We start from the raw sequence: 13,478 nt of genomic DNA on the forward strand, positions 1-13,478 counted from the left end.
GCAGCTGTCCGGCCTGGAGGACTGAGCCTATGTCACTGTAACTCTATTTCGGGAACCTGTGTTGTCCAAAAGGTCAGATAAAGAAGCACAGGAATCCTTACAAAGCAGAGGGCGGGGGTGTCGGGTGAAGGCGGATATTCACAAACCAACACACACACACACACACACACGTGTTAAAACTCAGGACCGTGTTGCTGAGAAGGGGAGAAAGGCAGACAGGAGTAGTGGGACACAGAGACATTAAGAGGGGCTTTCACCTTTGACTAAATTAAAACGTTAGTGTACCAAAGTCTGATCTGACCTCTAATCCAGCTGATACACACACATTTATGGACACCATGGATGGAGAATCACCCAAACAGGACACATCCGGTTCCACGGAATCAACCAATCCCACTGACACCAACAACAACAGCAACCAGGTCTGTATCATTTATTTATTTATTTAACATGTTCATTAACATTTTCACATTCACCCACAATGACTGTCCATCATGTTCTGTACTGGGAAAAAGCAGTGAGAGTGTTCGTGGCTGTAGCAGGTGCTGTGTTGGGACAGCAGAGCGGGAGAAGGGGTTGTTGGCTGCATTTGCTACACCTGTTCTTACTACTGGCTGAAGAATGACACATACACACGTAAATACACACTCACAGAAGTTATGCAAAGTAGTGCACATGACACACACTAAGCCACACATACAACGTTGGAGTTTCCTATTCCCACTGATGAGTCACTGCTGTGATGCCTGACCTGGTGTGTCATTAAGAAACAGGGTACATGGGCCTATTTAATCATGAGGAAATAATAATGTATGCATTACATTTTTTTTGTATGAAGATTTTTAACATATGATGTGAGATCATTGGTTTTAAAACTGTAAAAGGCCAATTTTCCCCTTGAAAGTTCCAACTCTGAGGTGTATATTTATAATACTCAACAAATCCCAGAGCTCCAGGTCTCACATTACAAGGACTGTGTTATCCCTCGAGTAACTTGTGGAAAGTCCACTTTATTTATACAGCAGCTTTCATGTAAACAGCTCAAACGTTTCACATAGCAAGACCAAGAACTGAAGAACACAGAAAATTCACAAAGAATAATTTTAAAAATACAAATCAGAGTTAATGAAAGAAATACCTAAAAAAAACAAAAAACAACACACAGCAAATGAACTAATGGCTCGCATTACAAATCTGAAATAAATAAAATAAAAAACACAATAAACTTTTGTTCATTCTTCATACATTTTTTCATGAAAGAAACAGAAAAAATCCTCTTTACAAGACTGAAAAGAAGAAGATAGTTATCCGAGATGTAAATAACTGAAAGAAAAGAGGAAGACTATCCTCTGAGTCATGCTGAAAAGAAAACATGTGATGTAGTGCCCCCACAGAGAAATGACTATGAAGAAGCTTCTCCCTTCTTCACAAGGGGTCACCACAGCAGGTAAATCTGGATCTCTGATCTGGCAAAATTCTATATGGGATACCCTTCTACACCCAAACCCAGGGAAAGGAAATAGCAAAGAAAATTACTGTGTAACCTACACTGTTACTTATACTGAATACTCCACCTTAAACTCCACCTTGTCTTGATGCCTTGGTATAAGGCTAGAATTTAGAAGTGATAGAACTATTGTCACAGACATGTATTACGAGTGTTTGTCACATATTTATTTTTGCACAGGCCGGCGAGCCAGAGGTGGAGAATAAAGACTTGGGGGAAGGAGCAGAAGGTCAGAGGGTAATGGAGACTGAGGATAAGGTTGAGGAAGATACTGTATCAGAAGAGGCAGAAAAGGAGACGTCAGGAGACACAAAGAAACCTCAGACTGTGTCACAGTCTAGTGAAGGCAATACTGAAGCAGATGCACAAGATAAGGAGAAAGCATCTACTGGTGCTGAGGTGAAGGATTCTGAACGTGAAGGAAAAGATAAAGAGGAGGATGCAGAAGAAACCGAGAAAGGAGGGCAAGTGGCAGAGATCCAGAGTAGTGAGACTGGAAAAGATGGAGAGGACATGAAGGACAAAGAGAAAGAGAAAAAGGAAGAAGGTAAAGATGTGAAAGAACAAGAGGCAGAGAAGAAAAAACAAGTGACGGAGGAAGATGCAGAGCCAAAGGACAAAGGAAAGACAAAAGAAGCAGAAAAGCAGGCAAAGCCCAAAAGAAAGAGTGGTCCCCCCTCCTCTTCTCTCTCTCGACCAAGACCCTCTGCACGCTCCATAAGAGCGTCTGCTAAAAACGACATCATCGCCAAGTTCCAGAAGGGCGCACCAGAGTGAGTAACTACATGATGCTTAGTACCTCAAATTAGAGTGTGACAGTTAAAAATGTTCCTCAAGAGGTTAAATCAGAAACTGTGTTGCAACACTGCTAGGACACCAATACCTCGCAACTTCAAGATTCAGAAGTCATCTGCTGCTGTGGCTACAGGAGCTTCAATCAAACAGAAGATACTTCAGTGGTGTCGCAACAAGACTCGGAACTACGAGGTGAGCTCAGCATTAAATCTTTATCTAATGCGACACATCCGCATTCTAGATCCAGAGATAAAAGAAGACCTAATTTAAGATGCTCTTCCCATGTGTCTGTCTCTTGCATTTTTTAGGGCATCAACATAGAAAACTTCTCGTCATCCTGGTGCAATGGGATGGCATTCTGCGCTCTGATTCATCGCTTCTTTCCAGATGCTTTTGAATACAGCTCACTGAAGCCAGAGGAGAGGGAGAAAAACTTCACTCTGGCCTTCAAAACTGCAGAGTATGGATTTCTTCATTCTTTCTTCTCTCAGTTCAGTTCAGCTAAGACTGAATAACACAATTACAATATTTAAGAGTCGGAACTTTACATGCAGAACATAATATAACAAGGTCACGGTGAAAAATACAAAAGGAGAACTGCTGTGAAAAGAATGTAACTAAAATAAAATTCTGCATGTTGGCTGTCCAAAAAAGAAAGTTTCAGGAAAACAATGTATGGAATGACACTGTTAATGTAAATGCACCTGGTTAGAAATCTCTTATTCATATTACTATGAATGACTGCCACCTTGTCACCTCAACCTTATCCTTTCCCCTCCTTTGTGTATCCCTGACAGGTCCTTGGCTGACTGCTGCCCTCTGCTGGAAGTGAGTGACATGCTCATGATGGGTAACAACCCAGACCCAATGTGTGTGTTCACATATGTCCAGTCCCTGTGCCACAGCCTCTCCAAAATAGAGAAAGAGAGGAAGGACAAAGAGAAGGGGGAGAAAGAGAAGGCTGGTAACGAGGAGGAAGAGAAGGACAAAGGAGATGATGCAGCAGGAGAGGTGTCGCCAGAGAAAGATGAGGAAGAGTCCGCTGAGAACGAGACGATGAGCAGTCAGGAGGATAAACCAGTAGACGGTACAGAGATGGAGGGCACTAATGAGGAAGGGAGTCCATCAAAGAGCTGTGTGGTGGAGGAAGGTCAGAGTTCATCAGTCGAGGCAGAGTCTTAGACAGACACTGGCAAACACAAAGACTGAAAAGACCAAAAAGATTGTTTATGGTACTACAAGGAGCAAGTCTTAGTCTGACATTGTTGGACTGACTACTGTCGGAGTAATGAGGTACAACAAAAAATCACTCAAAACTAAAATACTGGTGATGATGATGTCTCGTAGTTACAGCGTGTTTGAAAATGTACTTCTGCGTGTGTTTTTTCCATTTACGGATATGCTGTTTTTTATGTTGTTCTGGGCACGAAAAGCAAGAAATTGCTGTGTATCTATGAAAAAATAACAATGAAACAAAGATCTTGTGAATTAAAAAGCTGCTTGTGCAATAAGAAAACCTTGAGAGAGTGTGTGACGGATTTACTTTTTTCATAATACACATGAAAAGGTTAAACTATTTCTGGTCAGATGTTAAAATTTTGAGTTGTTCCAGATTGTTACTGTGAACAAGGTAACAGTGGGGAGGGGGTTATGACACTGTGAAAGATTGTGCGGGCAAATGTTCAGGGTTTTCAGGCAGACAAAAGATGCTACAAGAGCTGTGAAAAGCTTCCAAAAGAAAAGTTGGTCTGCTAATGCAATTTATAACACTATCCTCCATTAAATTGAATGTAAACAACACCCCAAAGCAGGTTTCTCTGGGCCAGAGCTTATTTAAGAGGGCCAGAGACCAAGTGTAGGTCTATCCAATTCAAATTTAATATTGATTTTGTTAATCGTAGATCCCCCACATCCCCCAAACTAAAGCGGAAAGCGAACAGCTATCATTACTCCTGTGATGGTACTGGGGAAACATTAATCTATATAGATGAGGTAACTCCCCCTCACATGTAAAGTCATCATTATGTTTAAATATGTGGAGAGACATGTTCTTTCCTGGAAGGCCTTTTTAAAATGTAAACCCATTGAAACAATTCGCTTTATCGAAACAAACTAATACCACAAAGCCAACTGTTGAGCAACTAAAACTATATCAACCAAGAATTGCCTTCAAAACTACAGAAATTGGTTTCTTCAAACAAACATCATCACCAGCCAAGCATCACCCCCCAGTGTCCCTGCTTTCTGGGTATTACGGTAATCAGCATCATGCTACCAGGAAGGCCATTGTGTTGTCTCTTTTGTTAAGCTAACCTACTGACCGTGTTGCGCCCTTTTTTCAACACAAATCTCGGTGGCAGCAAAGTGAAACATGTCCACAAACATGCCACCGGGGAGCCTGAATCTGGAGTCACAGCTTTTGTCCATTATGGACGTGCTGGTGAAAGCGGCGGTGGCAGAAATCAGCCAGCTGTTCTCGGAGAGCTCGGCGTCTCTCCGTCTGCATTTAACCCAGAGCTTGAAGGAAAACGAAAACCTGAGGACGAGGATGAAGGTTATGAGGAGTGAGCTCTTCTCCCTCAGGCTACAAACCAGAACTAATCGACCAGCGAGCCGCTTTTCTCCCATCAGAGGAAACATAACCAAACCACGAGCTAAGCCACAAGGTAACGATACTTTCACTTTAAAAGTACTTCATACTCGAGTAACAAATAACATTCCGCCCCCGCCATTTATATAATTAACTATTAAATACCCACCGCTAGTTACTTCAAACTAATAACGTATACAACAGCTGTTTTAGCTAGTTTAACGAGTTGATTATGAAAATGCAGATGTGCGGAGTAGTATCGCGCATCAGACACAGCTGGCCCTGGTCATGTGACACAGATAACAGAACCAGCGGGTTTTTTATTGTGGTGATAAAAGTTTATTCGGCTTATTAAATGTGAATTCACTCACTTACTTAAACTTAATAATGGTCAGCTAAACCGAAACATAAATAAACAAACAAATACACAAATAAATAAAGACATATTTCGATACGCTCATTCAAAGCCTCAGTCTAAAATAATTGTTAAGTGGAATTTCCGCTTAAAGTATGTGATGCTGAATTATAACAAGTCCAACCTCAACTCAGAACATGTGTCTGTCCCTTTAAATACATTTAGTCTTCACCACAATCAACCCATAAAGAATCAAAGACTCAGGTACACAGGTTATTTATGGACATATTCTATGTTATCATAAATCACTAATACGATGAATTAAAAATCAATGTCTTACATGATCTTTCATATTACATTTCCTTTATAGACATTTTTTTTAAAGGAAAAGTAATGTTTTGTCACTTTTATTGTGTTCACTGTCAGGTAATTGAGTGGCGTAAACCACAGAGACCGTAGAGAAATGCCATTAATTCCCTGAGTTTTAAGTTCCATATCATATTTGGTGTCGACATGTCAACTTGTTTTTTTTGCAGACGCAGAACATAAACAGATTTCCCTAACATTTGTTATCTCTCATTAATTGACTCTTTTACTCTCTGCATGAATCTGAGGGTTGATTAATAGCATACCGACTTTATATCAAGCTTAAAGTCAGAGCTGTCTGTGTCTCAAAAGTGTCTGGATTGCTTAATTAATAATTTTCTGCAGCATTAATCCTTTTCTTAGTTTACAGTTTTATTTTTTATGCAATTCACTTCAATTTTGAATTCAGTCTTATGGGCATAGCTCCAAATCACAGCAACTGTGAGCTCAAGGCACTTAATTAATGTCTTTTTTATCACTATTTTATCATCATCCTCTGACAAGACCTTTGACTGGAGTAGGCGACACTCACAGGGATCATTTTGTGCAAAGAGGAATCATATGACATGTGAAACACTCGTTTTTCTGTGAGCGCACACAGAGCCTGCTTTTGTGATGCTTGTTATCTCCGCTGGGGGTATTAGGCGTTATTGAGCCAGCTAATGCAAAGAAAACCTGGCTGTGTGTTGAACTTCCTTCATTTTATTCCTGTCAGCTCGTTTCAGCAAACACATGTGACACCAACAGGGAAGTTGCCTCCCCCCCGTCTATTCTTGACTCTTAAAATCTTTCGTTTTCAGCTCGTATAAATACTGATACCAACAGATGAACAAATAGCTAACTGAAAGTAAATCAAATATTTAATAAAAATATGGAGGACTTGTCCATATTTGGTATTACAAACTGTGCAGTAAGGCTTTGGTGCAAATATTTGTTGAGACCAGGATGTCTAAATGACTGTGACTCACCTCTTCAAAAGTACTGTGTTTAGTTCAGGTTTTGATCAATCTTGAGGTAAAAGTAACACAGAAACTAGTTATAAAAACTAACCATTTTCTGAAATCAAACCAAACTGAACTGAGGGTATAAACTCAAAAAAGAAATAATATTAGAAATATTAAAAAATGATCAGCTGTAATAACTCTGGGCTGCACAAGATGAGGAACCTGCATAGTGCTGCAAAATTGTTCTGTATTTTAAAGACTTTATAAGCTTACAGTTTCTTCTGCTTATCTAGTTCAGGGTTGCAGGGAAAACTTTTACATTTAGACTGTAAGTGTGACAATGAATCTAATCTCTGGACTGTGGGTGAAAACTAGAGTACCTGTAAAGAACCCACGCAGAAAGAACACACAAACTCCACATAGTCTGAATTCAAAGCAGGATCGTCTTGCTGTGAGATGACAATACTGACCACTGCACCACCAGGCCTGTCACACTCTATAAGTGTCAGCGAATAAAAATGCTTTGAAGCGTGCATATTCAGTGTGGCTCTGTAGTTCAGTGATTTATACATTCACTAGCATTGCAGTTAACATTGCTTTAAATAAAACTAACCACCACAAGTCTTTCCTGGGTGGTGCAACAGTACAGCTAATAAAACAGTTGTGGGTTTGAGGACAGTAAAGGTATGATTGTTGCTCTTCTGTGACTACATCAACACCATCTGTGGTCACAGTTATTTAAGTTACCCTCAAAGTAGTAGGGTCCTGGGTTCAAATCTGTGCATATCTGGGGACAGGACACTCTCGCAAAAGACATTCTTAATCTAAGGAGTTTCACTTCCTGGTTAAATAAAGATTAATGAATAATAAAAATGTATTTTCCTTTTCTTCTTCAGTTCTCATCAAATCACAAGTGGCTCAAAAGGCGGGTGGGGAAGCTGCTTCTATCGTCCTGCAGTCGGAGAAAAAGACCACCTCCTCAGCAGCTCAAGTGCAGGTACATGCAGTCCATAAATGAATAGCAGTAGCTCTGTTTGAAATCTAGTTTGCTCATGCATAGCTGTCCTTAATGTGCTAGTGTGCAGATGTGGAGAGTCCAGATGTCATTCTAATCAAAGATGAGGATGATGTGGGTGGATGTGGGCCAGATGTTGGTGGTGAGTAGGATTTTTAAGTGAGCTTAAAGGGCTGATTAATTATTATTTTTATTTGTATTTTATGTCTTTACTTGTCATCACAACAGCACACAGATTCTAAAAGCCTAGATTGTCTATCTTCTATCTTAGGGATGAAAAACAATTATACCAGGCAAGCCGAGAATAGGAGGAAGAAAGTAGATCAGACGTCAAGCATCTGATAGAAAGTCTCTCTTTCTAAATTACACACAAGCAGTTCCTCATTGATGAGTGCTGAGTAAGACTGGCCTAAGCGCTTCTGTTTCATAGTGGCCTTTAAAGATGCTATTCTCTGTCTTTTCAGATCAGGGTGACTTTAGAAACCACAGTCTGCAGGGCGGTGTTGCAACAGGAGCTCAGAATTTGGAGCCAGCTGGTTCCTCTTGCTCGACAGGTGATAACGAGGAGCTGAGAATCGTGTGCGTTCACGGCCGAGGCGAAGGGCCTCTACAGGATGAAAGTGACACCCTCTTCTCTGCGTCTGAGCTTCAGGCTTTTAGCTCTCTGTCCGACCACAACGTCGGCCACGACAACCTCCTGAATTTCACCACCGGCGCAAGTGACAGAGCTCCAATGAGAGTCACACAGGATAACAGTGCCGGACTGGTGAGAAACAACCAACTTGAAAGAAATAATTCCACACAAATGGCTCCGACAGCATTGAACCCTGGATTGAAATCGCCACTAGTAGTAACTGAGGGTCAAGTGGGGCACCCCAGCCACATGAGCCAGTTCCCACAGCAGCAGAACGTCTTCCCTCACACCGCCAACAAATCCCTGGACTGCAACTTCTGTGGCGAGCGCTTCCACAGCCGCGAAGACCTCATCGTACATCGCGCGAGTCACACCGGGGAGTCTCCGGTCCCTTGCTCTCTGTGCGGCAAGTCGTTTGTCAACAAGACCACACTTAGCATCCACATGCGCATTCACACGGGCGAGAAGCCGTATGCATGTGCGCAATGTGGAAAACGCTTCACCCAGAACGGCAGTCTGAAGATCCACCTGCGGACACACTCCGGAGAGAAGCCGTACACCTGCAGTCAGTGCACAGCCAGTTTCAACAACCCCAGCAACCTTCGCAGACACATGATCACACACACCAACGGGGCGCTCTGACCCCAACGAACTAGAAAGACTTGATAGACTTTGCAGTTTAGAAGCACTTTTACTGTCATTTGTGCCACAGTGTAAAACTGTTTTGGATCACGCGCACTTGTAGATTCCAGATACGCTGACACAAACGCTGTTCAGATTTTTTAACTATAGGAAAACCGGCTTTCTATTCTCGAGCGTGCACAACAGATCCTCAAATGAAGACACTGAAATAAAGAACCATGTCACAGTTAGCAGTGGGTGACTGTGGATTACTTCTGTTTTGGTCTATGTTATTTCAAAATGGGATATCAGTTATCATTTGAAGCTTGGACCACAAAATAATTGCCAGAAAATGTTTAATGAAATTATTGAACATTCGGACAAGTTTTTAAAAATAATATTTGAATACTAATTTGCATATATGAGTTTAACTTTGTTTCATATTTGCTCGTTTTTTGCGTTAGTACCTTAAAAATGTTTAAAAATTTATTTAGGTTTGTCAGGGGGAAGATTACACTAGAAATCTCAGAAATTGCTGTCAAATATGATACGCTACGCATTAAGGGGTTAAAGTCTATTTTATAGCAGACTTCTGTATCGATAAAGCACCACGACAAGACTGTTTGTGGCCAGATTTGAGCATTTCTGAATTTTATTTATGCACCACATTTAATACAGTGTTATAAAGCATTCCAGCTCAATGATTTGCCCACTGCAGCAAACTGATATATATTAAATTTCTGTTTTCTGACCCCAGACTCTGTTCTAGGAAGCACGTTCAGCATACTCAGGTTATTCCCTGTATCTGGATTCACTTATTCTAACACTAGTAATCAGGATAAGCAGTCACATGAAGCTGGCTATCAGCTGGCTAACTTAGGGTTTCCTCTCTGTGTTCATATCAAAGAGGTGGCGTTGGCAGAATCTGACCAATTACAAAGATGGATAAGTGACAGCAGAGTGGCTGATTTTACACAAGAAGATCAAACTGTAGTATTAGAAAACTATGAAGCAGTTACACACACAATACAAACTGAAAGTAACACGGATTCTGCAGACAAAGCAGCAGTAGGACTGCGTGTATGCTTCAAGTGTTTTTGTTAGTAAGACTGGAAAACACCTACTGTTTTTAATAATATAGCAAGTTGAAGCTAGGAAAGAAAGCTGGCCAAAAATGCAGACGGTGTAAGTTAACAGATGCATCAATATCACAATTCTGTTTAAAGATCTGATAGCTGATAGGTGGTGATTTTATACCTGTTGATCTCTAATCTCAAATATAACCCACACTGGTCTGCTGCATGAGTTACCATGGCGATGTCCAACCTGCAAGAAGTGAATAAAGGTTAACCCTGAAGTTACCGGGCTTAGTTCAAATCCACTGATGTAAAGCTGCTTTTATATACTATAGGGATACTTTTAACTAACTGCCGAGCTTCCTCAAATAATAAGATTTAATTCAGACTGAACTTCAAACAAATTGAGAACGAAAAACATGAATCATTACTTATAACAGTTGTTTTTACATGTGTATTATTCCCTTTAAAAACGCACTACCTCTACTGTTGTCATTTTTTGCAGCTTTTTTCCTCTTTTTTTGTACTTCCTGGATAGATAGGGCAATGATATGCTAGTCAGTGTGGATATTCTGAATAAATATAGTTGCTTTTTTACTCGATGCCTGAAGAGTTTCATTTTATACCTCTAGAGTGCAGTGTTGTTCCCCCCCCCAGCACTTATAATGTCTTAAGGCCTGGTCACACTGAATCACTGTGGGTGGGGGGACTCTCAAGGAAACTGGGGGAAATTCCTCACATTGTTCCTCTTTCCACCCTACCCACACTTAAGTATTGCTTAAGAGTTTGTAGTTTGTTTTTTCTTTGATTTTACCGAAAGCTCTGGAAAGTCAGACTGTATTAAAAAAGAGACTTGACTCAAAGTGTTAAAAAAGACACTAAAATTCAAAATAGTAAAAATAAAAATAAAAAACAAACCCTTAGAGGTATAGTCATGCACTAAGCCTTAAATCCTTTAAATAGCTGTGGTCAAGCATGATTCATGTAAAGAAGCATGTTTACCAGCAGACCAAGCGCATGCGTAACATGTGCACGATGGCCGTTGATAGCGGTTTTTAATACCAGTAGTTTTGGCGACTTGGTGAGGAATGCTGTTGTTGTACTTCCCCATGAAAGTGGTGCTTCCTCCCAGACTATTGTTCTTGGGCAATCAATGAAATGACATCAGTGTGTGTGTGTGGCCACTGAGGGGAATGAATGGGAGGAGATAAGAGGCGGTGGGAGGTAGCTTCTATATTCCACAACACAATTTAAATCCCTCACTTCCGTTTTGTTGTAATAGTCTTTCTCATACCAGCCAGTGTACGTTTCATCTGGGAGGGGATACTTTAAATTTTGTCCCTTTTGTGATAGCAGACTGCTGAGCGACTGCGCCCACCTCGTAAAAACACCTGTATGAGAGGAGGAATTTTGTGTGCGCCTGTGTCTTTACGGTAGCCGTTGATCCCGCCCTCTCTTTTGATAGAAAACTCGGTGATGTCGCTCGGTCTTTAACGAGCTTGACCCAGAACCCGGAGAAGGAGGGGGAAAAAAGAGGGCAGAAAACAGAAAAAAAAACCAACAAAAAAAAAACGACCGTCTGGAAGGGGCAGGCTTTTCAAGAGCAGGTGAGTAAATTCGTAAATGTTACCATATGGCTGCGTGTGCTGGGGGTCGCGTTTTCCCCCCCTCCATCAAATTATGGGTGCACTGCAGCGCTGGCAAGGAGTGGTCACAGCATCGACTCTCCACGGCTAGCTAACGATGCTAACGTAAAGTTCAAATCGAGACCCTCTGTTGCTCGCCGTGCAGGACTCAAACAAGCCTTTGGTGCCAGGAGATAAAACAAAGAAAACCGTCAGACCTGACTGTGAAGGACGCTTTAACCGAATATTCCCATGCCTAATCTGTTTTTGCTACCCTAACGCTAGCCTGGCTATTTTTTTGGCAGCGATCTGGGACGGCTATGTGGGTTATTGTGATGCTAACGCTGCAAGACAGCCAAACGAGGTCATGCGGGTGCTGAGCGAGCATTCACGCCAACTTGGGCTGATTTGATCTCCGGCGTTGTCATTTATTTGTGTAGTAGCGCTAGCGCAACTACAGAGTAAGTCAAATGCGTGGTCTTTGTTCGCCTTTTATTTATGTCTCTGTGTGCCAGCTCGCCGCGTCGCTCCTGCCCCACGCTGCTATCTTAACGCTAGCAAATCAATTCCCGACATTGCGTGGGATTTCAGAAGGGGTGCTAGCAGTTAGCTGATCTTGCAGGTGATAGGTTTTGGGGTGTTCAAGCAGATATGGCAGTGTGATGCTCGAGCGTTTTTTTTTGTTTTTTGCCTGTCTGCACTTAACTGTGGTTTGACCTACTTATCGTTGCAGCTGATGCCTCCTTTCTGCGGGTAGCATCCATATTTTTCAGCTGGAGAAGGGAGCAGATTGCACAGTAATTACGATTAGGAGCTCTCCCGTGTCCCGGAGCATAATTGGAAACCTGTTTGGTTAGACGTGTATGTATATGTTGCAGAACTCTCTGAGGTTAATGGTCTTCCATTTGCAGCCTGCCACACATCCTGGGATTATTAGCTTGTCAGCCTGTGAACCTGTTGTGTGAGTCCTGTGTGGACTTGTTTTTGTTAGGAAAGTGCCTGGGTGGGGATAACTGTCAGCCTGTTTGTGTGCCTGAACTCACAAACACTGGTTTCATTAAGGCACAAATGCACACAATGTGTTTTACACGGGCTTCCTGTACCTATCACTTTACCTGTAGCTGACTCATGTGCTCCAGGTGCCACCACTAATAAGTCTGTCTGCAAGTCCTTGTTTGATTGTTGATGCGTGCTGCCGACACAGACTACAATTGTGTCTGCTCTCTTGAGGTGTACAGGTTAATCCCCGAAGGGCCTAATGTGTGTGTGTGTGTGTCCATCTACGTTCGTGCATGTTAACTGTGTGTGTGTGTGTGTGTGTGTGTGTGTGTGTTAGGATGTAAGTGGATTAGGAGGCTAAAGCTTCAATCCCATTACAAGCCATGCTCAGCTTAAACTACCACCAGTGGCATCAAACTGACTTGAGAGCAAATTGCAGTTAGTTACTTTGAGATGTGTGAACAGATGTGCGTTTCAGCAGTGAATATCTTGTTTCAGTGGGAGCTGGTGCAGGTGCCTCTGTTACTGACTAGATTTTAATTAAGTGGACAGAGGCTATATTGTTGCTTACATGTGAGTATGATCAGATATCCCCTGACAGGAGTGAGTGAGTCACGTTGACTGATGGGTGCAGAATCAGATGGAGCTGTCTGACTCGTGGTGTGTCAGTGTTCGATCAGATGTTGTAGTTGACCTCAAGGCACGGTACTTGACATGTTGAACCTCTTTTACTTCTCCTTGTCATGGTCAACTTGGAACAGTGTGGCTCTTTTAAAGAACAAAATAGGAAAACTTGTTTTTGTAGTTACATAGACTTTTTAAAAATGTGTATAAGTCCATGTTGTGACTCTGTACCTGAAGTCCAAATGCAGGGTTGCTCCATTTGTTTCCTCTGGCACTTTACGTTTTGTCTTAGGTTGGTCTTTCTGGGCATATGTTTTTGACAGATAT

At 41.7% G+C, this 13,478-nt stretch overlaps 3 protein-coding genes across 9 annotated transcripts in view; all 3 read left to right on the forward strand.

Annotated features, from left to right (window-relative positions):
- Nucleotides 1-140: 140 nt before the first annotated feature.
- smtnl1 (smoothelin-like 1) lies at nt 141-3,824 on the forward strand. The gene is made up of 5 exons (XM_005723168.1): nt 141-422; nt 1,688-2,280; nt 2,380-2,494; nt 2,611-2,762; nt 3,100-3,824. The coding sequence occupies exons 1-5, from the start codon at nt 330-332 to the stop codon at nt 3,482-3,484; spliced, it is 1,338 nt and encodes a 445-aa protein (XP_005723225.1). The 5' UTR covers nt 141-329; the 3' UTR covers nt 3,485-3,824.
- A 745-nt stretch (nt 3,825-4,569) lies between these two features.
- On the forward strand, nt 4,570-9,171 carry LOC102200890 (zinc finger and SCAN domain-containing protein 2-like). Its single transcript, XM_005723169.1, has 4 exons — nt 4,570-4,968; nt 7,454-7,554; nt 7,636-7,714; nt 8,037-9,171. Exons 1-4 carry the CDS (start codon nt 4,674-4,676, stop codon nt 8,846-8,848), a joined length of 1,287 nt encoding a protein of 428 aa, XP_005723226.1. The 5' UTR covers nt 4,570-4,673; the 3' UTR covers nt 8,849-9,171.
- A 2,017-nt stretch (nt 9,172-11,188) lies between these two features.
- Nucleotides 11,189-13,478, forward strand: part of LOC102201180 (catenin delta-1) — a 17,642-nt gene continuing 15,352 nt past the window's right edge. For 6 of the 7 annotated variants that reach the window (XM_005723170.1, XM_005723174.1, XM_005723173.1 and 3 more), the window contains exon 1: nt 11,189-11,510. The gene's annotated coding sequence lies outside the window, so the exon portion shown is untranslated. Of the gene's footprint in view, nt 11,511-11,627; nt 11,990-13,478 lie in introns of those variants that run through there. The other variant, XM_005723171.1, reaches the window with a different exon arrangement.

This window comes from Pundamilia nyererei, unplaced genomic scaffold, assembly GCF_000239375.1.
Source record: "Pundamilia nyererei isolate P.nyererei 1_Seehausen unplaced genomic scaffold, PunNye1.0 scaffold00008, whole genome shotgun sequence".
Classification (NCBI taxonomy): Eukaryota; Metazoa; Chordata; class Actinopteri; order Cichliformes; family Cichlidae; genus Pundamilia; species Pundamilia nyererei.

Bases quoted from the DNA above. Each gene is read 5' to 3' on its own strand.
- smtnl1 (XM_005723168.1), top strand. From the start codon at position 330: ATGGACACCATGGATGGAGAATCACCCAAACAGGACACATCCGGTTCC. The intron at 2,495-2,610 runs GTGAGCTCAGCA...TGCATTTTTTAG, and splicing joins ACAAGACTCGGAACTACGAG to GGCATCAACATAGAAAACTT. The intron at 2,763-3,099 runs GTATGGATTTCT...TATCCCTGACAG, and splicing joins CTGGCCTTCAAAACTGCAGA to GTCCTTGGCTGACTGCTGCC.
- LOC102200890 (XM_005723169.1), top strand. From the start codon at position 4,674: ATGTCCACAAACATGCCACCGGGGAGCCTGAATCTGGAGTCACAGCTT. The intron at 4,969-7,453 runs GTAACGATACTT...TTTCTTCTTCAG, and splicing joins ACCACGAGCTAAGCCACAAG to TTCTCATCAAATCACAAGTG. The intron at 7,555-7,635 runs GTACATGCAGTC...TTAATGTGCTAG, and splicing joins CCTCAGCAGCTCAAGTGCAG to TGTGCAGATGTGGAGAGTCC.